The sequence below is a fragment of the Labrus mixtus genome, chromosome 15 (assembly GCF_963584025.1).
Source record: "Labrus mixtus chromosome 15, fLabMix1.1, whole genome shotgun sequence".
NCBI classification, from domain to species: Eukaryota; Metazoa; Chordata; class Actinopteri; order Labriformes; family Labridae; genus Labrus; species Labrus mixtus.
Window position 1 is genome coordinate 7,926,480 of NC_083626.1, and position 23,854 is coordinate 7,950,333.

The 23,854-nt window shown below is 40.0% G+C and overlaps 1 protein-coding gene and 1 long non-coding RNA gene across 2 annotated transcripts in view; one reads left to right on the forward strand and one right to left on the reverse strand.

Moving 5' to 3' along the window:
- LOC132990309 (uncharacterized) overlaps positions 1 to 23,854 on the reverse strand; it is a 163,099-nt gene that overhangs the window by 56,968 nt on the left and 82,277 nt on the right. The gene's annotated exons all lie outside the window — the stretch shown is intronic.
- LOC132990374 (histone deacetylase 7-like) overlaps positions 1 to 23,854 on the forward strand; it is a 67,953-nt gene that overhangs the window by 24,562 nt on the left and 19,537 nt on the right. The window contains 5 exon segments of the mRNA XM_061058613.1: positions 21,706 to 21,896; positions 22,026 to 22,113; positions 22,750 to 22,870; positions 23,201 to 23,304; positions 23,609 to 23,731. Coding sequence (XP_060914596.1) covers positions 21,706 to 21,896; positions 22,026 to 22,113; positions 22,750 to 22,870; positions 23,201 to 23,304; positions 23,609 to 23,731 — 627 coding nt within the window.

The window sequence follows — 23,854 nt, forward strand, 5'->3', positions numbered from 1 at the left end:
TACACACAGCAGCCTGTTAGTTTGGTTAACTTTTGGATAGTGTTGCATGTAACAACGCAGCTCCTCCATGAATATATAAATAGAACAACGTGAACCTCACTCAACAGAGTTAGGAGATGCTTTAGCAGCTAACAAAAACAGTCATGATGGTAATAGCTGCAGTGGTCATATACATAGTTTTAAATAAACAAAAGGTGGATATCTACTGTGTAACATTAGATCTTGTATTTCCAGGCTAGTTTCAAGTTTATATATTTCTCCTATTGTTTTGTAATAGCAGCAAAGCAGTGATTAGAGGGAGTGAATGAGCTTCAGTTAAGCCTAAACTCCGGTTTAATGTTTCCTTTTTCTCCCCACTAATCTTTCTCACTGTTGTGTTTGTCTGAGTAACCTGACCTCACTTTAACTTTTAATCAACAGGTCTCGGGTTCATTGAGAGCAGAGCTAATGTATCACTAAACAACATCATGGGGGATGTTAGCGCTGCTGCAGCTATACAACACTATCCATTCAACATGTTCAAGTGTGTGCAGCATTTCTGTTCCAAAAAAACAGCATAAAGTTCCTGCAGCAACAAGACCTGGTTGACATATCTTTGCTGATCATCGACCGTATTAAACTCTGCAGATATATTATGTTTGTGTTGAACTTAGGGGCCCCTTAAAGCTGCAGTGCAGACACAGTAGTTGTGGTATTAATGGCGGTAATTGTAGACGTCGATGTACGAGGCAGTTATTTTTGACCTGCTGAACAAATGGCTTTATTGTCCTGCCTCTAGGTGCGTGAAATCACTTGATATGTCGCGGTAATGTTACATAATACCCTCCGAGGGGCCCCACGGCCGTGTGAGAGAAAGTGTGTGTGTGTGTTTGACTATTTACGTCTTGTTATTTTTGTGGGACAGTGTTGTATTTTTTCTTTTTCTCCGTCACACAGGCTGCAAGTGTTTGCGGTGCTGCCTGAGGTAAAGTTGTCTTAAACGTTTTATTTGCGTGTCAGATCAAATCTTGTTGCATTAACCTTTGAGCTAAAGGCTCCTTGCTGCGGTCAGCTGGCCGATCGCTCTGTTATTGGCCTCCAGTCGCGGTCTGTACACCCCGCAGGACTACTCTCTCTCTCTGTCTTTTATACACACACGTACACACTTAATCCTGCTGAAATTTATGAATGTTGATGGAATTATATTCTTGAGGATTTACTCTTGGGGGCATGTGGCTCAGAAAAATGTACTTTCTCACCCTGTCCGACCCACTGTTGCAAACCAGAGGACTCACACCTAGAAGAGGGATATTTTACCTTTTCTACTATTTAAAGGCGGCTCAGTGGTAGAGTCCGTCATCTCCCAACTGGAATGTCAGAGGTTTGATCCCCAGACAAGAATCACAAGGACAATATCACTGTACATCATAAACCAAAACAAATTTAAAAAATCAGACAACACAACAAAATATAACCAAATAAAGCATTGCAATAAAATCAGTCAAGAGCTCATACCAAGATGGGAATTCCTACCAAGTTATTAAAGTGCAAAGTGGAGGTGTGCAAAAGTGAAAAAAGAGCAACTAAAAGGATAATTGTTGTTTAACATATTAATTGCACTGGGTACAAATGCAATCAGTAGATCGTCCAATGATCATTCACTTCCATTAAAGTTAAATTTAGTGAAGCATCGCAGCATTGACTCAACACTCACAGCCTTGTGAAAATGAACTACATAACCAACAATACAGAATGCATCTACCTTGCATCTCAAGAAGCCTTCTGTGTATTATTTTACAATTTACTTCAATTAATGGTGAAAGCATGGGGTTATCTCACAAAGGCTTGTGAACAATCATACAAACACCACAGAGATTGTACATTTCTGTCCATGAATGAACAAAAACCCTGCATCCAAAGGGGCCTCCAGGTGTTTGTATTTTAATATTTACTCATATCAAAACGCAACATGACTTTTGCAGCATTGCATTATGGGCTTTGGGACTGTTGGGTTTCTGGAAATTAAAACGATACAGAATCAATGAATTATGCAAGCTTTAAAATGCTACCATGTCATCAAGGCATTTCGACAGAACTTCCTCATCCAGTGAAAATAAAAGTCTCTCGTTCCTTGATTAAAGATTACAATAAACTTCGCTTCTGTTCTGCTGATCATAAGTGACTCTGTCAGGAAGACTCCTCATCTTGCACATATTGATGATGTGACAGTTTGACATCTGATATCTGATAAAAGGCCAACTCCAGCTCAATATGTCAGTCTAGCCCCGATCACATGTTTTCTGGACCAGACTCGTCGTTGTATTTCGATCTCGCTGACCTCAAGCTCAGCGGAGAGTAATGACGGCTCACATTCACTCCACATCATAGAAGGGGACCGACGACACTGACCTCGGATCAGATAGCCTGTTGTTAGAGCAGATGTAAGAAGATCTCCTCCCATCTGGGTGGACTCCTGACTGTGTGTGTGTGTGTGTGTGTGTGTGTGTGTGTGTGAGATGAATGCTCTCAAGTGACATTTACAGATTCAGACTAATTTCAACAACCTCGGGGAAGTGTAGGAGGAGAGAGACACAATGCATGTTTATTTAATGTGTGTCTGTCTGAGGGTGTGTGCACACGTCTGGGTGTTTTGTGTGTGTGTCTGTGTGTGTATTGACGGGTTTCTTAAAGACGCCCTTTTCAGATGTGCACACAGACGGTGCAAAAATCAGACAGTGGTGCTTCCCAGAGTGGAGGTGAAAAGAGTTTAGGAGAAGTTAAGGATGTTGTGCAGTAAACTACATATCACAGTTACACTGTGTTGTGTAACTTAAATATCACAAGGAGAGAATAAACTAGAAGCAAAATTAAACATGTGCATCGATTAATAGGTATGGAGGCTCTCTCTTGTCCTTATTAGCTTATCAAGGTTGCATTCAATCTTTTTGTAGTGTCTTTAAGTTGCCAATAGAATATTTAAATCCTGTGTTAACTCAGGAAAATATTGCCTAAATATATTGAAGTTTTTTTAGTAGTAACAATCTGCTTATTCCATCCTTGTACCTGTTTCATGATCTTAATTTCCATTTTAAAATTAATCTTCTGACTTCTCCTAATTCAAATAATAACTGGAGCCACTTGAAGTTTTCACAACTTTTACTATCTGTTGTTAAGATTACATCATCAGACAGTTTTAGTTGGAGTGTCATGATAAAAATGTCGACCTCCTTCCTGCTGTTGAAGTTTTTTTAGTAGTAACAATCTGTGTAACGATGTTAACATTTTCCTTGCAAACAGAATGAAAACCAAACGAGCACAGAAAAATGCATGACTGCCTTTTTGGTGTTTAAGAAGCTTTATAAACCTGATGATTTCTAAATAAGGATTATTGGCCTCATGTATTTATCTGATTACTTACATTTTGCTGTGTTGGCTGTTTGTTTGGATGTACTTTTGTCTTTTTTCTCTCGTTCTGCCTTGCCGCAAAAACCAATCGCCCTTCAGGGAGAAATAAAGCTGACGTTGAATTTGAAAAAAAACTTTTGTACTATAAATATTTCATTTTTAGGAGCTGACTTACTCAAACTGGTTGTTTTGTCTTTAACAGCTGTCAAAAACTCACCAAGACAAAGAAAAGGAACCAGCTTATACACTTCTCTGAGAGGCTTGAACAAGAACATTTCTGGCATATTTTTCATGATAAAATCGGAAACTAATTACTAATATGAGGATTTCTGCTTTAAACTGGAGGGATTCATTTTCTCATCAACCTGAAGTTGTTGAAAGAATTCAAGAGTTTTGGTCAGTGTCCTTCCTTCTGGAGAAAGATATTAATCATTGTTGCTACAGTAAAGAACTCTTTCTAAATATTGAAACAGTTTAAATATTTAATTTGTCACACGCCCGTCAATGTGGGCATGTCTCAGTGTCAATATGTTTGTTGGACTGACATTGTGTTAATGTCTGGATTTTTCTTGTCTGCATATCTGTGTATATATACATGTTATTGTATGTGTGTGTGTTTGTGTGCTTTCCTTCCTGACCAGAGTGCAGAGCATGTGCAGGAATTTTAATGTCTTCTTCCTTTGTTGCCCGTGCAGACAGTCGAGTGTGACCGTGCATATTCATGAAGCTGCCTGCCTGGAACACGTTAACTTTAACCACGAGAAGAAGAACCGAGATAAAATAAATAAGATGAACATGTAGGCTCAAAATATCTCTCGACCTACCGTATCATTTAACAAACACTAAAACAGGTTTCTGATGTCACAAACACGCTTCAATTCAACGATCATTTGCAGAGTTCTTCTTCCCTGTTCCAGACTCTGGCAGCCAACCAGCTCCAGGTTACTTATGAGGACTATAAATAATCTCCATGTGAACCCGTCATGTGATCCAGCATTGCTATATTAAATCTGTTTAACCTTCTGAACCCTGCATTAGTCTGACGCTGGGATTTGAGCTCATTTTTACATCTTTCCTGTGAGTATCTGTACATTCTTCATATCCCTAGAATCGTTATCACCTTAATTAAAAGGTGTGCCAGTAAACCATGAGAATTGATAAATGTATTGAAGCAGTACAGAACAAGTTTTTCATCAGCCGATGAACACAAAAATCATTTTGATTCTGATTCTAAAAACAAAAAGTTTCAGATGTTTTTCAAACTCTGTTCAACTTGTAAGTCTTCCATGTTACCTTTTTTTAAATGAGCAGAGTGAAAAGGCGTTTGCATAGGCTAAAGGTTTAGAAAAACAGCGCCTACATTTGTATTTCTGCTTATTGTGATATCATCCTTTTATGTTTTATATCCTTAAAATCTGAACAGAGAGTTTAGATGAGATCCATGTGCTATGATCTATTTTTAGATCAACTTAAAGGTTTAATTCGCGGCTTTTTTTTATGCCTTTATTTAGAGATAGGACAGTGGATAGGAAAAGGAGCCACAGGTCAGATTTGAACCGGGCCGCCCGCAGCCTCCACACATTGGGCGCGTGCACTAACCACTAGGCTTCCAGCGTCCATTTTTAGATCAATTTAAAGCAGAGTTTGCAAACCCAGATCTCCCGTTTTTAATGCGTTGTCACAACTTTGTAAAGTGCATGAAACACTTTAATTATGTCATCTACCACTTCACAATGTGATGACGTGTGCAATCAAAAATTAAGATTTCCATTACAATGAGAGAAATTTAGGATTAAACAACCGGATGCTTTTGATACAGTAAATATTTCTCTGTTGGTATTACATGACTTGTTTTTGTTCCTTTTGTACACGTCTTTTATTAAACACATGAACCTTTAAATTTGAACACAGGTTATTTGTCTGAAGCGCCTGTCTAATGTCCAAAGTTAAAACCGTCTTTTAATCAAAAAATCAAAGTAACCCCACTTGAGTGTGTGTCTAATTTTGTGACTTGAAATCAAACAGTCTGGTACCTGCAGGGTAGACGAAAGCCTTGCTAAGATTAGCAGATATCGTCTCTCGGTTTTTATCAGCAGGAAAGCTTTAGCTGCAAATTTTTGCAGCGACCAATCTCTCCGACACCACCACAGGTTATCAGCTTTATCAGTCAGTCTGTTTACAAGTCACCACTGTTTTCATGACTCGCTGTTTGCAAAGCTGAATCACTGTGATGTCTGAGTATCATCAGAGGAGTGAGTATCTGAGAGAGGAGATACAATGACGGACACTCCTGCATTACTGGACTGAGTGGTTATTGTGGGTTGTGATGATAAAGGGGGAGGGGAGGGGGGGGCTGTATCTGTGTGACTGTGTTTGATAAGTGTTATAAAAGATAAAATAAGGGAGACCCTTTGAGTGAGCTGCTGCGTTGAGCGGCTTTATCAGTGTTGGAAATGTGGAGAATGTGTTTGATGTGAAGGAGAGCAGAGTGACTGTGTTTATGTGAGAGGGGAGAGTGATGAGAGACGGGAGCCTGGACCGACGAGGGGGACATGAGGAAGTCAATCTGCTAACTTACATTTTAAAACATATGCTTCACTTCTAACTGCACATTCAGAACATTGACAAAGACACTGAAATAACAACTTTACGACCCATGCAGTCACAAGTTGTTTCGTCCTAATATAGCCCAACCAATATTACATTCCTGAGCCCAATACAGAGCAATTGTAGACTGGAAAATAATGTACCTATAGTGAATTTGTGTTCTGATGTTACTCTACCATGACAATATTTCTTAATCAAGCTCAGCTCTGTTTCTGAATTAGATTTCCGTAAGCACTTTAACATAGGACAGCAGTTTGGTTTGATTCAGGCACCAGAAGCTCTTTTGTAGTCTTGAAAAATTACAAATTTTTTGTGCGACTTTGCGGCTCCATGTCGTATTCTCCTGGGTGAAAAGTCTTCCATCCTCGTACCTGTTTCATGAACTTGGGCGGGTATATCCTTATCTTTCAGTTATTGTACATTTTAAAGAGATTTGTTGCCACAGCTGTGTGATTTGTGACTGTATTGAAGAGATGAAAAGCAAACATTTATATTTTTTGCGTTACCCTTTTTTAAAATTAGGTTTAAAATTAATCTTCTGACTTCAAATAATAACTGGAGCCACTAGAAGTTTTCACCATCTTTACTATCTGTTGTAAAGATTACATCATCAGACAGTTTTTTTTTTTTGGACTGTCATGATATTGATATTTTTCCTGCTGTATTGACACTATTTTTTTTTTTTTTTATACGTGGCTGCATTTGATGAGCGTGTTGACCCGATGAAAACTTAAAATGGAGACAGACTTCAGTCTCCATGTTGTTGACCAATGATTTCACTGCTCAAGTGTCCTAAAGCAATACCTGCCCTCCAGCCTCAGGACTTCAGTTTATGACTACTATGACCTCTGATCCCAATGTGGAGGAGCTGCACCATGAAAAAAATAAATTCACCCAGAGGGGGCAATAAACGTGTAGATCAACAGCTGATTCTGAGCAAGACAGAGGAATGTTTTCACATAAGTTCTTCAAAGATCCCCGACATGACGCTCTCATGCAGCATGGAGGAATTATGATGCACGGGATGCAAATTGAAGTTAAGGTCCTTGTGTTGTAGTTTGAAAGGTTGAAGCACAACAGAAACACACAATCTGGACAGCAACAGGCAAAAACCAATAAATATCTAACCTCTGAATTTAGCCAAGTCATAAGATCATGTTCTGATACACATAAGACACACATACCCACACACTCCTGTTAAGAGACCACTTGTCTGTCCAGGAAACTTCTAGTATGTTGTAATTGTTCAGTGTGGTGATTGCCCATAAAAGGATTATTGGGTTGTTATAAAAGAACTGCTCCGAGAGAAATAAACAGATCCTCGATTCACAAGCCATACATCTGATTGTTCAAGAGCATTTACTCTTCTACATAATGGCGCTGCGAGCACACTAGGAAGAATGACCAGACACCTGCGGCATCCAGGGCTGGAGTGACACTGCACAGTGGCCACAACAGAAGGTAGGAGCTTTATCTTACCAAAATGTATATGTGCAGTCTGATTCCATGCCTGGGATGAAGTAATAGGTGTCTAAAAATTCTCCCGAAAAAAAATTACATTGTCAAAAATAGTGCTCCTTTCCTTCTCTTTATGTGCAGTCAAACTGATTAGAAATCTATCAAAATATATAAAGAATTTAAATTTTCCATCAGAGAACAATGCATAAACTAGATGGTTTAAATTCCTCCTGAGTTATGAATCTGCTGTTGTGTTTTGTTGAGCAGTGTAACACTGGCGACCGCGTTAAAGACAGGAAACAGAGATGAGAATGTCAATAAGCCCTGAGTGGGACTCTTAGCTGTGTGTTTGTTCTCTGTGCAGCAGCAGGAGGATTTACTGTCATCAGTCAAAGGGGACAGCACACCTGGTGTCTCATCTGACACATAGGCATGCACATTTATCAGTCTGTGTGTGTGTGTGTGTGTGTGTGTGTGTGTGTGTGTGTGTGTGTGTGTGTCGGTGGGTGTGCCCAATGAATGAATTGTCCTACATTTTTCAGCTTCAGGTGTATTGCAACACCGAGTCTGAGTGAAGGATGACGGAGACGCATGGAATGTTTATGTAATTTTTTGTGCAACATGTGCGTTATGTAAAGCACGCATCAATGTGTGTTAGAGCTCAGATGTCTTCAATAAAACTGAGTGAGAGGAAGAAATGGAGACAGATTAAAAAGCTGCAGTCCTATTGATGCATAATTGGTTCGTGTCAAGCATATGTTTGTGTACATTGAACAAAGCCCTGTTGGAATTTATGACGGCTTCTCCAGTCAGTTTACCTGTAAAAAGAAGAAACATGTTTGTGCGTTGTGTAATCTTTAGGTCCATTTTGTTTAAGTCAGTGTATGTGTCTTGAGCCGGACATTTCCATTATGTCAACACCCGCTCTTTATGTCACAAAATCCTCTTCAAATATCAAAATACAGTCTGATTTATACTGATTTAAAGTCATGCAAAGCCAACTCTATAGCCCAGGTATTTGGACATTTACAGCAATATAATATAATATAGGACAAAATTACATTTCTATATTTGATCTTTCTGCAGAACTCATTGCAATATGAAAAACATACACACGTCTGTTCTTAAAGAAGAGCGATGGGAAACGAGAAACTGCTGAGATTTTCTTTTGAAAAAAACTAACAGCATGACGTGTTTAATGCAAATTGATGTCTTGCAATGGGACTTTTACTCAAGTGAACATCACAGATGTGATGGTTCAATGATATATTGTTCACCCCATAAGGTGTTTGTGTCCCTCGGTGTTAGTGTGCCATTGTTTTAAATCTTAGCAAGCTTTTAACCTGTCCTCCAAAGAATGTTGGACTCAGATTTAATCACAACCTTTAGCCTTTTAGCTTCATGGGGTGGAGCAGCTAGCTTTAAATCTAGCTTAACGTGGAACGTGTCACAATAACATGAGGTTAAATACGATGTAAACGATGAAAAGATAGCAGCTGTTGACCAAGGCGCATTACAGAACAAGGTACCTGTTCATCAGCATACTTGCATTAGCATAACGCTTAAAGCACTGTTCTGCATCCTCTGACTGTCAGCCATCGTGTCTTTATGGCAGCTACGGTTATAAAAAGTCAATCTGTTAAGTCATCCACCAACTTGTTTGACATGTTTAAACAGAAATGTAACAAAGACAGTAAACAGACATTGACCTTTAGAGTGTTTTAACCACCAATCAGAAGCAGATGATTTTCTGGCACAGCTTCACCAACTGCCAATGTGCATGAAGAGTGAAAGGCATGAAGAGGTGAAAAAGCTCCAGCAGCACTTTGTAGTATGAAGACCAACTTTATTAACAAATTAGACCGACGCGTTGAGGAGTGCATGAGTCTCGTACAGGACGATGTCTCTGGACATGATAAGAAAACTAAATCCTCCTCCCCCCTCTAAGAAAGCTCACATGAGCCGGAGATCCACCGCAGATATGTGGATGAGTTAGGTGTCCTCACTTAACCCTCTGTGGATTTGAACACCTCCAAAATGTTCTCGCTCAAGAGGGTCGTCCTCATGTTGCTAACCTTTGTGACAAACGCACACACGCACACACAAATACACTTGCACTCTTGAACTTGTCGACAGCCACACACACACACACACACACACACACAACCATTTACACTCGCAACACTCAAGTATGCACTAACAGAGCAACACCGTAAATATAGAAAATACTTTGGCGACAGTTGTAGGCAGGCAGTTCAACACAGTCTCACACACACACACACACACACACACACACAGTCGGTCTTGCCAGCTGCTAGTGGAAGACGAGAGGTTTTGAATGGGAGTGACAGCTGTGGATTCCTCAGGACGAAGCATGGAGTAAAAATGTTAGAAACCAGGAGATAAGTTATTCGTTCTAAGAGAGGGAATGAAGCGGAGAGATTCAGAATGTCAAAGAGAGTGAGAAGACAATAAAAGACTGGAGGAATGAAGAGGTTTGTTTGGATTTAAAGAAGCAGTTTGAAACAAGTTTAATCTGAACTAAAGAGGAGAATTGACCCTCAAGAAGACAGGAACACTTAGTATAAATCACTTTTTGATTACGGATACTGTGTTGATTGTTTTGTAATATTTCATGCATCGTTTTTAATTGATAAGTGAGCTGCAACATTTTGAGGCTATCTCTGACACAGCAGCAGAAACTCAGATTGTCTGGAGAACATAATCAGTAAAAAAAACAAAAAACAGAAGCTTACATTTCAATACATTGAATCTAAAGATCTGTATGGTAAAACACTATTTAACTACTATTTAACACTGTTAAACCTCCCCCACATTTTCCCAGGGGAAACAGTGTTAAATCAGGTTGTAGGGCTTCAGAGGAGCGACCTGAATTCATCATTTATGTAGTCTGCATGCCGTTAACATAATATCCTAACAATAACAATACATTGACATTAGTCCAAGTTTATTATTATATCAATATTTGCAGACACTTTCTTTTGTCATTTAGTTTCTCAGTTCCTCCGCTGACTTCTCCGTGTGTTCCTGCATTATCTCTCAAGCCGTGTTCAGATGCAGCGCCTCGTCAGAGTAAAATATTTGATTGGCTGCGTAGCATCACGTGATGATTTCAGATGAACGCATTGGTCCGTGACCTTCCCTGCCTTAAAATGATGCCACTGAAACTGCAAATGTCAAGGCAAGAAAAGCTAAGGCAGGTTTTTGACTGTAATGAAACTGATACTTTTGTTATTTTTAAACATTGAAGGCTAACAGATTGCTGGAGTCATGCCAAAACTCAACCAGTACAAAGTAGAACCTAAACTCAGACACTAATATTACATTTGTACATTTTTAATTAATCACTGTCCGTGATAAATCTCTTTGAGTTAAGAAAAAACTGGGAAAAAATTAATGTATCAGCATATTTGATGACTCAGGAATCAAACTAAACATTACTTAATACTTGAGGTTTCTTTTAAGTTTGTTTCAACGTGCACAGGATTCTCCAGAAGTATGGATGTCTGATGTGAGCGTAGAGAGCATGTGATCCCAACTGTCAGGAGCAGACTATTCATAGAGATCATGTGTTGCACAAGGCTGATTTTGCAAACCTCTATGAAAATGTTGTATGAGTTTAACACTTCCAGAAAGAGTGATCATGATTTTGAGCAAATAGAAAAAATGAAGTGGGTATTAGGCCTGCACGATGTTAGAAAAAATAAAAAGGCTGTGCCGTATCATTGTTCTGTAATGATCTGAATTGTGATAAATAAACAAAATTAAAGATTGCATATTAACTCCCCGCTTCTATGTCTGACTGCCGTTCTTCATGTTTTACTGAACTTTTGGGTTTGCGACATGTCTCTTCTAAATTCAACATGAATCCAAAGAACAGTTTTTTCTTCATTAAATTGGCACTTATAAACTCAAGAGTAGCTGATAGTTATAGGTTCATGTCTGCATCAAACTGGTGTGGAGGAGAAACCAGTTTCTGTATTTCCCCTTCGATGTTTCTTGCTTAATTCTCTGTGATTTGTTGCATTATGGGAGTATTTTTGCCTCATATCCAGTCTGCACGCAAAGCAAAAATTACACAATCAGCTAAACGTGTAAATTCTGTTTTTATGTGATTTTTTTTTTTTTTGTTTGAAGCAGAATGCATGAAGTTCACTTGAGTTTATCAAAGTTCATCCTGGACCTGACTTCAGTTAAACATGACTGAGTCGGGCCCGTTCAGATGCACAACAGATGAAACACAATCTAACTGGAGTGTCAATAGTTTACGTAGTAGTTTTCCATGCTTGTGTGATGGTTGTGTTTGTGAGCAGTTGAGTGTTTGGTACATTAGTGTGTTGCCTTCAGGGTCACTGTTAGTCATTAATCTGATTCGTTAATGGATATCAAGTTTGCTTTAAAGCCACACTAGTAAGAGAGAGAGAGGACACAGACACTGATTTTGGGAGTGTTTGTGTGAGAAAAAAAGGTGTGTGTGTGTGTGGGGGTGGGGGGGGGTTCAGAGACCCTTGCCCGTTCTCCGAGGGGAACGCTTCACTGTCGCCGGGCTCAAGGGCACCGCGGCAGCGCAGGGGGGAGGAGAGGGCAGGAAATGGAAGTCTAAACTCAGCTCTTAAACAGGAAGCCACCCTGCTTCTCTCATTGTTGTGTTTTTATAGACTCGACTTCCTGCCGGCCCTGCTGCCCCCGTTACCATGGTTACAATCCCTGTTGTTTTATGGGATGAATTGTAAACGATGGTCATCATCACTGATGGTCAGGAAATTTGAGCTTGTTTTGCAATATGTTGTTGAAAAAAACTGCAGCGGCTTTTTGGAGTTTTAAAATGTGTCCTTCAGTGTTATTAGAGGCCTCTAAGCTCTTCATTATATGAGCACCTTGTTTCTGTCTGCAGGGTTTTAGTTTCTGACTTCTCATGACTCTTAGTTTTTAAAAGCTTCTGAAACAAAATTTAAGATAGAATTTAAACTCTTTTCTGTCTTGAGGCGGCAGGTAACACCTATCAGCTCTCAGGCCAGGTACTTCTACTGTGTGAATGAAATGATGAAATCAACAGTTTGGTGTTGGACAGAGTCAACAAACAGAGAGAGGGAGGGAGGGAGGGAGGAGAAGAAGAAAGAGAAGGAGTTAAAGAAAAAAGAGGATGTGGCCGACTGTAAAAGATGACTGGAGGGGAGTGGAGCTCTCCGTCTAATTATAGATCCTGCTGTGAGCTGGCCGAGGCAGAAGTGCTACTGGGGTTTTCAACATAGCCGGATATTTACAACACAAGCACAGGTATGTGTCTTTGGCTTTATTTATTTATTGTTTTCTTCACATGTCTGCAGTTTGCCATTTCTGTGCACATTTATATATGTGAAGAAAAGAAGGACAAAACCTGGCCCGGCAAACTCCTGGGATCTTTCTGCACACTGGAAGCCTGCTGTGGTGTGTGTGTGTGTTTGAAACTCTGATGACCGAGGGTTATCAGTGCAACGTGGAGTTTAGAGAAAGAGGGAGAGAGACATTGTCTTTGCTCTGTTAATCCTCCAGTGTCTCCTGTTCTCTGATACTTTTTTATCAGCTGCTAATGATACTTCAAAATGTTCTTGCAGCAGCAACATCATCCAAGAGACGTCCTGTGACTTTGTGTGTGTGTGTGTGTGTGTGTGTGTGTGTTCTCACGTGTTTGTGTGTGAGTCTGCTGACCTTAGAGACAGTGGTCTTGGATGTTTATGGAAACTCAGTCAGTACTTGGGAAACTAGACCCATGTTGCATTATACATCAACCATCCTCTGTTACTATCAAACACACACACACACACACACAGACACACAAGCAAATACACTTGTAGTCCAGTGTGTGAGATCATTCATGGTGGTCTCAGCTGCAGGAGAAAGTAACTGCGTCTAAATGTTGTGTCAGCCATCTTTTTTTTTTTTTTAAATGTTCAGATTTCATTTAAAAGTTGGATCAAGTTAAAAACAAGAAGTAATCCTTGTGTCGAGCATTCAGTAATTTGAGCATTCTGTTCTCCAGTGAAGACTTCTGCAGTCTTGTTAATAGTGCTCTCTCTGCATGTTGTGACCAGAGTCTGTTGTTTTCTGGACATGATTCCCTCTTCACCTCTGTGATGTCAAAGGAAGGCAGTATTTTAGTCGGTTTGGAGGAAGGTTAAAAATGCACTTTCAGCACAAAGTTTAGGCTTTGCTGTTGTAAATCAGGAAGTGAGGAATAGTAAGATTTAACTTAAAGTTTTCTATAAGTTTTTGACTCTTCTTGTGCTGCATGAGGAGAGTAATACTTAGGCTATTAAATCAACTGGAAATCATCCTCACAACAATAGCAATTAATGTTGGTTTAAATAATTCTCAATGCAAAAAAATGCTGGTTCTATTTATTTAAAATGGCAAACCTACTGTATATTATTCTGTTAAAGCTGTAAAAGTCACTTTTGGGCATAAAAAACACAAGCATTTGACTACAATAAAATAATCATTGAAGCCCTAAATATAACATTTTCAGATGTGCTACTCAGGAAACAATAAATCCTTTTTAAGACAAATATCATACAACACCTCTATATCAGTATTAAATGAGGAAATGTCACTTAGATGCTAAAATATTTTGTCATGCATGTCAAGAAACAATTGTCCAAGGTATAAATAGTCCCGTATATTTATGTTTGTACTCTTTGTTGTTTAGGGAATAATCCGACAATCAACACTTTTTTAAGAAGAGGAGCTCCGATTGTTTGCTGTTCTGTTCTTTGGCAAAGAGCTGAACAGACACGCTCTAAACTAGCATCAGCAATTCCTTGAGATGCATGCATGTGTTCATAAACACACACATGCAAAGTGTTCCAAGTTTGTGCAATCCTTTTTTGCTCTGACGTGACCGGGAAACAAATCGCACGTGCACCTTTTTATTGGAGGGGTGTAAAAAAAAAAAAGAGAGAGATAAGATGATAAGTGTCAGGTTGTTGTTGCAGCTTGTGTCATGTAAAGAACCCTTTCAGCACACTCACTCACACATGTTGATATTATGGTAACACAGATGCAAGCCACTTCAGGCTCCAGGAGACAGAGATGAAGGGAGAGAGAGAGAGACTGGGTCAAGAGGAGACGGTTGACTTTTCCCAGCGATGTCAGGTCGTCCTGTCACTCCTTGTACTCCATTCCTCTTTTGCTTTTCTCTCAGTCCCTTTATTTTCATCTGCTTGTCCTCACCTCTCTTAGTTCCTTCTTTCCTTTCAGTGCCTTAATTTGCATCAAAGTCTTTTTTTTAAGGTTCTTGTGGCCTCACACACACCCTGAGGTAATGACATCTTTATCTCCTGAAAGTCGCTGTGGCCTCTGAAAGCTGTAGTGTGATTTAGACACACTCACACTTACACAGTATAGTCAAAACAGAAGAAGGCGTTGCAGCTATATTTGGATGTGTGACAAGACAAAGTGGTGGCGTCTGCTTGGTCGGTTGTTGACTTTGTACAGCCTGAGTATCACTAGTGGCACTATGCCGGCTTTCAGCTCTCCTTCAGTGTGCATATAGACTTCACTGCCCTGCAGACTCGCCTTTCTTGTATCTTAACTTCCCTATCCATCTTTTTAACTGATTTCTTTTTATGTCCACTCCATGAGAGGAGTGTGAAGGCGGTGAGAGAAAAGAGCAAAATCTAAAAAGAGAGAGAGAGCGACCTTTGTGTGCCCTTGCCTTACCTGTAAAACCAGTCCTGACATAAGCAGAGCATTACAGTACAGAATGAAAGAACAGAGAGGGGAGGAATCAGGAGGAAGGGATTAGCTAAATGCCGGGCCGTGGGACAGACTCATGAGTTTCAATTCAGACACTTTTGATTTGTCACATACAAAGCATGTTGTTGCCAAAGCAGTTTACACAACACTCACACTGTAATTAACCTACTGCAGGTGAACCATATAGAGGTTTTATATCATAGTGATGCATTCAGGGATTAATTGCTATACGATACGGTAAACAATGATTATTGTCCTATAACGTCTGTGAGTTGTTTGTTTTTTTGCGTTCATACTGACAGAACTTGAATGTAGTCTGTAAGAAGAGCACGTGTTTAATCTACATAATCTGTCAGATAAATCAGCTCGTTCCCAACGGTCTCTGCAGCCAGACGGGCTGTATCGCAGTGTGTCGTTGGAGATTTCCATAATGACACACTGACTGTGTACTCGCACACACCCACACACACCCACACACACACCCACACGAAGGCACAAAGTAGGTGAAGTTTGACGGAGCATTGTTTCAAATGTCACTGTTTGATATCTGTGTGTGTGTGTGTGTGTGTGTGTGTGTGCTGAAAGCAAACTTTAAACTCTATTTGTGTCAGATACTCTTTAAAGCCCCCCCTCCCCCACGAGCAGAAACCCCTGCACGGCCTCGCTCTGTTAACTTACAGAGCCAATAGATGATGGTAAATGCATCCTCTTACAAAAAGAACAATCAAGTCGTCTTCTGCAGTGTGAATAACATCATGTTCATGCATGCATCTTTTCATGACGATCCATTTTTCATGGGTTATTAATTTGGCTGACTCATCCAAAAACAGTGGAAGCTCTTAAAGGAGAAGCAGTTACAAAAGTCCAAATGGATTGCAAAATAATAACTGCCAACCATCTTTAAATAGTATCAAACTCAGGTTGAATATTATGCAAACGTTTCACAGTGATCGTTTACAGCAGGCAGATCTGAGTGAACTGATCCTCACTTCAGAACTTTGCATTTTACCTTCCTGATTGTTATAATAATAATAATAATTATAAATTAGATTTATATAGCACTTTTCTAAATACTCAAAGACGCTTTGACAGGAAACAACAAAAAAGGAAGAGAACAATACAACATAGAAGTAATGTCGAGGGAAGAGGATGAGAGTCAGTGGTTGTAGGCAGTGATGAAAAGGTGAGTTTTTAGGTATTTCTTGAAGGAAGTGAGTGTGGGGGAGTCTCTGATGTTTTTGTAGCATTCCTTCAATGCAAACCATATTTCCTCCTCTTCTCACATGTAACTTTAAAGGTATGTCTACATGTGTGTACATGTTTTTGGGTTATTCTAACACATGCCTTCCCAGCTCTGATCGTACTGAAATACTGTTTTTTTTATATATTTTTTTAAAGAACATCAACACAGAATCACAAGCACAGGGTCACAATCTTTTTTTCTTCTATACGGCAAGCATATATAACATACTAACTAAACTACATCATTACACATTTCTTTTTAGATAACTTAAACAAATTAGAGCCTCGTATTACGTCGACAGACCCCGGAGAGAAAGACTGTGGGAGGATTAAATGTGTTGGGATCCAAAGACTAAACCAGTTTCTGTACTTTAAGTCATGTTTTCTAACTTCGAATTGTGTACTTATCAGATATTTTATTCTGAAAGGCATCGGCTATACAATCACTGGGCAGCAGGGAGGCTAGGTGGTCCCTTTTTATTTAATGCAAACGGGTCACAAGACACTGAGCAGTTTGTAGAAGCACTAAAGCTGGTCTGCACTCTCCTGAGTCAATCTGATGTGGCTAGATTCAATTTAGAAAATGCAGCAGCTTAACAGTTAACTAATCAACACATTAAGTCAAATACTGCGGCCAAGTAGACAAACCCATGATGATAAATGACACATGAAGCCTGCAGGGCATGAAGATAAGCTGTGGAACAACAATGCTCTTTATTGACATGATGATATGACGTTCAATGAATAAAACAAAAAGTATGCTTGTAAGTTAGCTCCCATTCCACATTTTTTTCACCCCTCTCTTCTTCATTGTGCTAATTAACGTCACATAAAGTGTTGAGGGCGTAGCGAACAGTTTTAACGCAGTGGAACCCTGAAATGATCAGCTGACTAAACAAATGATAAAATCAGGCCTGCAGGGCAAAAGCAATGCATGCTCTCCTAATTGACAGCATGGAAGGAAATGTTTACATTATGATTTAATGTACACCTGAATGACATGCTTCAGTCGTCTGTTGTAGAAATCTCCCTGGACTGGTTTTGTGTCTGTTGGGATGATGTCATTAAACTCTGTGTACACCGTGCTGGAACTGACTATAGGTCTTTTGAATGCAGTTAAACTCAACCGCTTCTTAAACCATATCAAACTAATAATGTGGCCCACGCCGTTTTCTCCTCTGCAAAGTATTTTTAGTTTTATCTTGCAAAGTGATGATGGTGATGGAGCACCGTGAAGAGGTGGTTAAGCGGCCGTCGCTGTCGGAGAACTATAATTAAAACATTCAACATCCTTCATTTTGCTTTCTTTTTCTGTCTCTGGTTTTATTCTAACCTCTTTTTTTCTAGCACTTCCTTTCATATTTTTTCAAAAACAAACTGGAAACTGAAGGTGACATCACGGTCTTCCGCTTTAACTGTGTGTGTGTGTGTGTGTGTGTGTGTGTGTGTGTGTGTGTGTGTGTGTGTGTGTGTGTGTGTGTGTGTGTGTGTGTGTGTGTGTGTGTGTGTGTGTGTGTGTGTGTGTGTGTGTGTGTGTGTGTGTGTGTGTGTGTGTGTGTGTGTGTGTGTGTGTGTGTGTGTGTGTGTGTGTGTGTGTGTGTGTGTGTGTGTGTGTGTGTGTGTGTGTGTGTGTGTGTGTGTGTGTGTGTGTGTGTGTGTGTGTGTGTGTGTGTGTGTGTGTGTGTGTGTGTGTGTGTGTGTGTGTGTGTGTGTGTGTGTGTGTGTGTGTGTGTGTGTGTGTGTGTGTGTGTGTGTGTGTGTGTGTGTGTGTGTGTGTGTGTGTGTGTGTGTGTGTGTGTGTGTGTGTGTGTGTGTGTGTGTGTGTGTGTGTGTGTGTGTGTGTGTGTGTGTGTGGTTTTTCCTTGCAGAAACAAAAAGCCCTGTGTAGGTTAATGTTGGACCAGTGTTTTTTTTTTTCTATTTATAACCCTCAGGAGGGAGAGACACCGGTGTTCCTGACTCTGACTCTGTGTGCGTGTGTGTTTGCGTGTGTGTGCTGTAGCAGCCTTCTTTGTTTCCTTGTATAAGCATGCCGTCCTCTCCTTCGCCTCAGAATAATGGCTTTGTTACTCCTCTGCTGTCATTACCAAGAAGATGTGTGCACAGCGCTGTGTGTGTGTTTGTCAAAGGATTTGTGTCATTTCAGCCATGGTCGGCATTCAGTCGGTCTCTCTGCATTTGTATCTCCTAATATGGAGACTGACACTTCGCAGACAAACACGCACACACACACACACACACACACACACACACACACACACACACACACACACAATCTCACACACTGCTATGTCACATTAACCAAAACAAAAATGCAAGACCAAAGTAACTCGGGCTCTCTTTCTCTTTCGGGCACATATTCACAACCGCAGGTAAAATGTCTGTTATATTCTACAGTTTTCTGTTCCCTGTCGCCATTTTTTCTTTTTTTTTTGGATTCAGTTGTTGGCATCAGACCAAGCCCCTCTCTCTGAGTGACATTTACTTCACACACTGCAGCCTGCCACACAAGCAGCACGGAGATGATGTGAGCCCGAGGTTATTTCAACGCTCGCTCTGTGTGCGTTAGAAAGTTGTGGTTTTTCACAGTAAAAGGCAGGTTTGTGCAATCGGGTGTTTGCTTCAGCCTGTTGTGCGAGTGCAGCTGTGTGTGTGTGTGAGTGTGCAGCAGGTGACTGTGTTAATGCAGGTTTGTGTGTGTGTTGTTTATATAACTGTTTGCATGAATGTGTCTGCAGGTGAATGTTTACGTGTTGATTTGAATGTAAGGTATGTGGATGTTGTTTGTTTGCAGCAAGTGCATCTGTATGTGTGCAGAAATGTGTGTGCAGATGTGTGTGTGTGTGTGTGTGTGCATGCAGATGTGTGTGTGTCATAGTCAGAAACCACCCCCAGCCTTTTCCCAAGCTGTTCCCTTCCTGGATCCTGTTTTTAGCCCCCGATGAGGCAATCTTTCCCATTGACTCAACCATGCAAATAACCCCAACAGCATGCAAAGAGCATGGAAATTCATGTGTGTGTTTGTGTGTAAAGAGATAAATACACTCCCACAGACGGACAGAAAAACAGACACAGCGAGAGACAAATATGCAGTAGAATAGTTTGTACTTGTACTTAAAGTTGTGTTATCTGTGCCTTGTATGTTTACAAAAACAGACCCATGTACATTTAGTAAAATCTCTTTTTGCTCTAAGAAAACAGGGTTTGTTTGCGTCATGGTTTTAGTGGTGGTGATCATTTCCACTGGAGCAGTTTGGGTTTCTAACCCCTTTAAGTGACAGCTGTTTGGGTGGGCGCGTAAGAGCCTTTGAAAGTTAAAGTTTCCATCAAATTAAATGTTCTCAGTTCGGATAAAAAACTGTGAGCCAGACAAGTGCTTCACCTGTTTTTAATGGACCATCTTGTAAACTTCAATAGGCAAATGTTGTGGTGAGACAAGTGGCATTTTGTAAGGTCCGGTGTAGTGTCTGGTGTGTTTTACAATATGATCCAAAAAAAAGGGGAAATTATTATGATGCGAAAGGATGTCACTGTTTTTATTATTGCACTGAAAGAGTTTGCCTAACAGCTTATGACGTTTTGAAAAGTTGAGTTAAGTTTCAGTCTAGAAAATCATCTCTCTCTCCTGAAGCCCCCCAATAAATGCTGTGGTTTTTTTGTTCATTTTCACCTTGTCATTGGTATCTTCTTCATATTCAAACTTTTGACATTAAATCCTTCAAACAAAGTGGAAAAAACAAAATTCTTCGCTTGCCTTCATAAGCTTTTGTACAATACAAATCAGAAGTTTGAACACACCTGATTGAAGTGCATGTTATTATCTTAAAGACATTTTCATCTAAAGCCTCATGCATTAATGATTGACATGTTTCTTATAGAAAAAGAAATAGGGAAGTTGATGCCTACATATGTATGCATTTCTTTCCAAACCAAAAATAAAATGAAATGTTTTATTTGCATTGTTTTAATACCTAATATTATTCTAAAATGTGGAAAATAGTAAAAATAAAGAAAACCCTTCTATTAGCAGGTGTGCCCTTGATACAGCTTACAGTAGTTATATTATAATAATATAGTAAACTGTGTTATTGATAATACTGTGACTGATATGTGTTCAAACTTTTGACTGATAGTGTAAGGATTTGATTTAGTCACCAAAAGTTTAAAGTCATGAGATATGCCAACCTGATGCGCTGACAAAACATTTTTTATCTTTAATGAAAAATTAGAAGTTAAAAACAGATCTTTCAGCACACTTGTAAAGTGGATAAGAAGTCACATTTAAAGGATAAAAACTAAACATGCTGAGGAAAATGCAAGTTTAAAGAAAGAAGAATGTTATTACAGTGTTTATATTTCTGTATAGCCAGTAGTATCGAGTTTATTCATCAGGTTTTCATTTCAATTATGATTTTGTTTTTGCACGATCATGAAGATAATCCAGATTAAACGTTTGCTTTGCCACATGCTGGGTTGCTCCTGTTTTGTCCAGAGGTTTTGTCATGTTGTTATAATTTGACCATAAGAGTTCATCATCCTCTCAAAAAGTTTTATTTGTAATCTTTTCCGCTCTTTGTCATGTCTGGATTGTTTTGTAAATTGTTCTGAATGTTAAAGTGTTTACGTTTGATAAATGTGTGTCCTGCAGACGTTGTAAAATCATGTTTCATGATGACTGTGATTATGATTTTTGCCGTATCCTAGCAACCTCAGCCGTTAGCTTTAATTATCATCATGACAGTTGTAATGAGTAATGATCCTCGTTGCTAGTTGATGTTTTATTTGTCTTGGTTACAGAATAAGTTGCAAATGTTTGTTCTACCTAATTGACTCTTAAGCCACAAATGAAAGTAATCATAATTAAATAATCGTTTACACGCTGATCTGGCTTCTCTCCTGTAAACTGTTTCAATAGCTGCCGTTTAAACCTCCATCCCAGACTAGTCACTTACCTAACACAAGACGTTTCTGACTGACTCTACAGACATGAGATTTCTAGTGAACTCTGTATGGTCAGCCTACTTTTATATCATCAGTCCTCCCTGGACGTTTAAGATTGGTGCTGATGTTTGACAGCTGCAAAGTTTCTCTTTATATGAACATGTAATGCTAGTGTTGCTTTCTCACATTCCCTCCCCACGCTCATTTATTTGGTCTCTTTGTGCAGTTTGTTCACATCATTTTTTTTTTTAAAGTTCATCAGCTGTCTCGGGTTTGAAGATTGACACTCCTCTCCTCCTCTTCTTTCTCTTTTCCCAGATTCCTCTGTGGCGCTGCCGTTGTTGAACACGGCCTTGTTTCCCATGGACCTCAGGGTGGGAGAGCGGGGGATGCGCCCTTGCTCGGACACGGCGCTCCTCACCCCGCTGCACCCACCTTTACTCCTCGCTCCGTTCTCCCCTCCGCCCCGCACCTCCTTCTCACAGCAGCAGCTGCACCAGCACATCCGGGTATACAAAGCCACATTTACCTGAGCATAGATTCTTGAAATGAACTTGTTCCTTCATTTTGACCATCATGTCTTTTTTTTTTTAAATTCGTTTCTATATAACATGCATGTGTGTATTTGTTTGTGTTAGTTCAACATGGAGCAGAGGAGGCGGGAGCAGGAGCACCATGAGAAACAGGAGCTGCAGCAACTGAAATACAAAGAAAAGAGTCAGCAGAGTGAGTCCATTCTCAAAAGCTCAACTTTAACTACACTTACATGTTACTACACCTTTCAGTTCAGGTGTGATCAGGTGTGACGTATCAATCTTAAAAAAAAATATGAGTGCTGACAGCAGCTGGAGAAGTCCCTGTAGGTGAACTCTTGTATCTTTATGGGAAAGTGTGACTCCGCCTTCAAAGCTGTTCCTTTTACTAAATATATCCTGACAAGTGGAGCTACGACAGAGGGGTTAAATATAGCCTCGGGTCTGTGCGCATAAAGTCACCGGGTCAATATTGACTTGATCACTGCGAGCACCTCCTGTCACCTCTCTGTGCACACATTTGCACTCGCATGCAGACAAACACAGACGCACAGCTGTGGCAGTGAATAGACTCCCAGATAAACCTGTGACCTTAACCGGCATCATGCAAAGGGCATTCACATGCTCCTAAATGACACACTGCTCATGTAAATCCTGAGCCCCCCCCCCCCCGCACTGACTTTTTGCAGTTCTTTTTGACATGAATCCAGGAGTCACTTATTATTTCCTCATTGCTCATTTCTTCCCTGGCGCCTCCTTTAATGAAGAAGCCGTTTGTGAGTCTTTCTATGTTTTTTTTAAAGTAGCTGCTTGTGTTACTGATTGACAGGCGCGGTCGCAAGTTCTCTGGTGAAACAGAAACTCCAGGAGGTGATTCTCAAGAAGCAGAAACAGGCGGCGCTCGAGAGAACGAACTCCAACACTCTGACTTCAGCTCCTGTAGCGTACAGGTGACGGAGAACGCACAAACACTCACTGTGCATCAAGCACACAAAATGTATATCGTTGTTTTTAAGATTGTACATCTTTTAAATTCTTAATAAACTTCTACAATGTGTTTGTGAAGACATAATCTAAATGTTTCATCTGTATGTGTGTTTACATGTTACATGTTACTTTATTTGTACCTGTAGGGAGATTTGTGTTGCAGCCAGCGATCCATTATAGCACACTAACTACAAAAACAGATGTAGCAAGAAACAACTGGCAAATTAGAGAGAATATAAATGACCAAAATGTGATTTATAAATAACCCAGAAACCTGTCTTTGTGTTGTGCAGGAAGCTGGGCCCAGACCCGAGTGTATCCTCCCAGCCTCTTGTCACTTCTCCAACACATCCTCCTTCTTCTGAGGGTTCAGAAGGGACGCCGCTACGCAGAGCAGGTAACACAATCTGACCTTCACGGTCACTTTCTGACTGTGACCAGCGGGCAGAGACTGAGGAAGCACAACTGCATTTTCTGTTATTATTCAAATTCAAGAATAAGTGACTAATCGAACGATGGTGTGAAATTTTTTTTTTTTATATATAAATGACAAATCACAGTCTTTTTTTTTTTTAAAGTGACAGTCTTCATTACCTGGAAATTGGTCGGATGGTTGATGTGGTTTTACAGTCTGAACTACAGGAAGTCATTTGCATACTAAAAGATCACTGACGTATTTCTCATATTGCTCTTTTTTTTAGCGTCTGAGCCCAATCTAAAGGTGAGACACAAGCTGAAGAAACACCTGAACACCAGAAAGAGCCCCCTGACCCGCAAAGAGAGCGCCCCAGCTACTGTCAAACACAGAGTACCTGACACACTGGGTAACTACACACACACACACACACACACACACACACACACACACACACACACACACACACACACACACACACACACACACACACACACAGACACACACACACACACACACACACACACACACA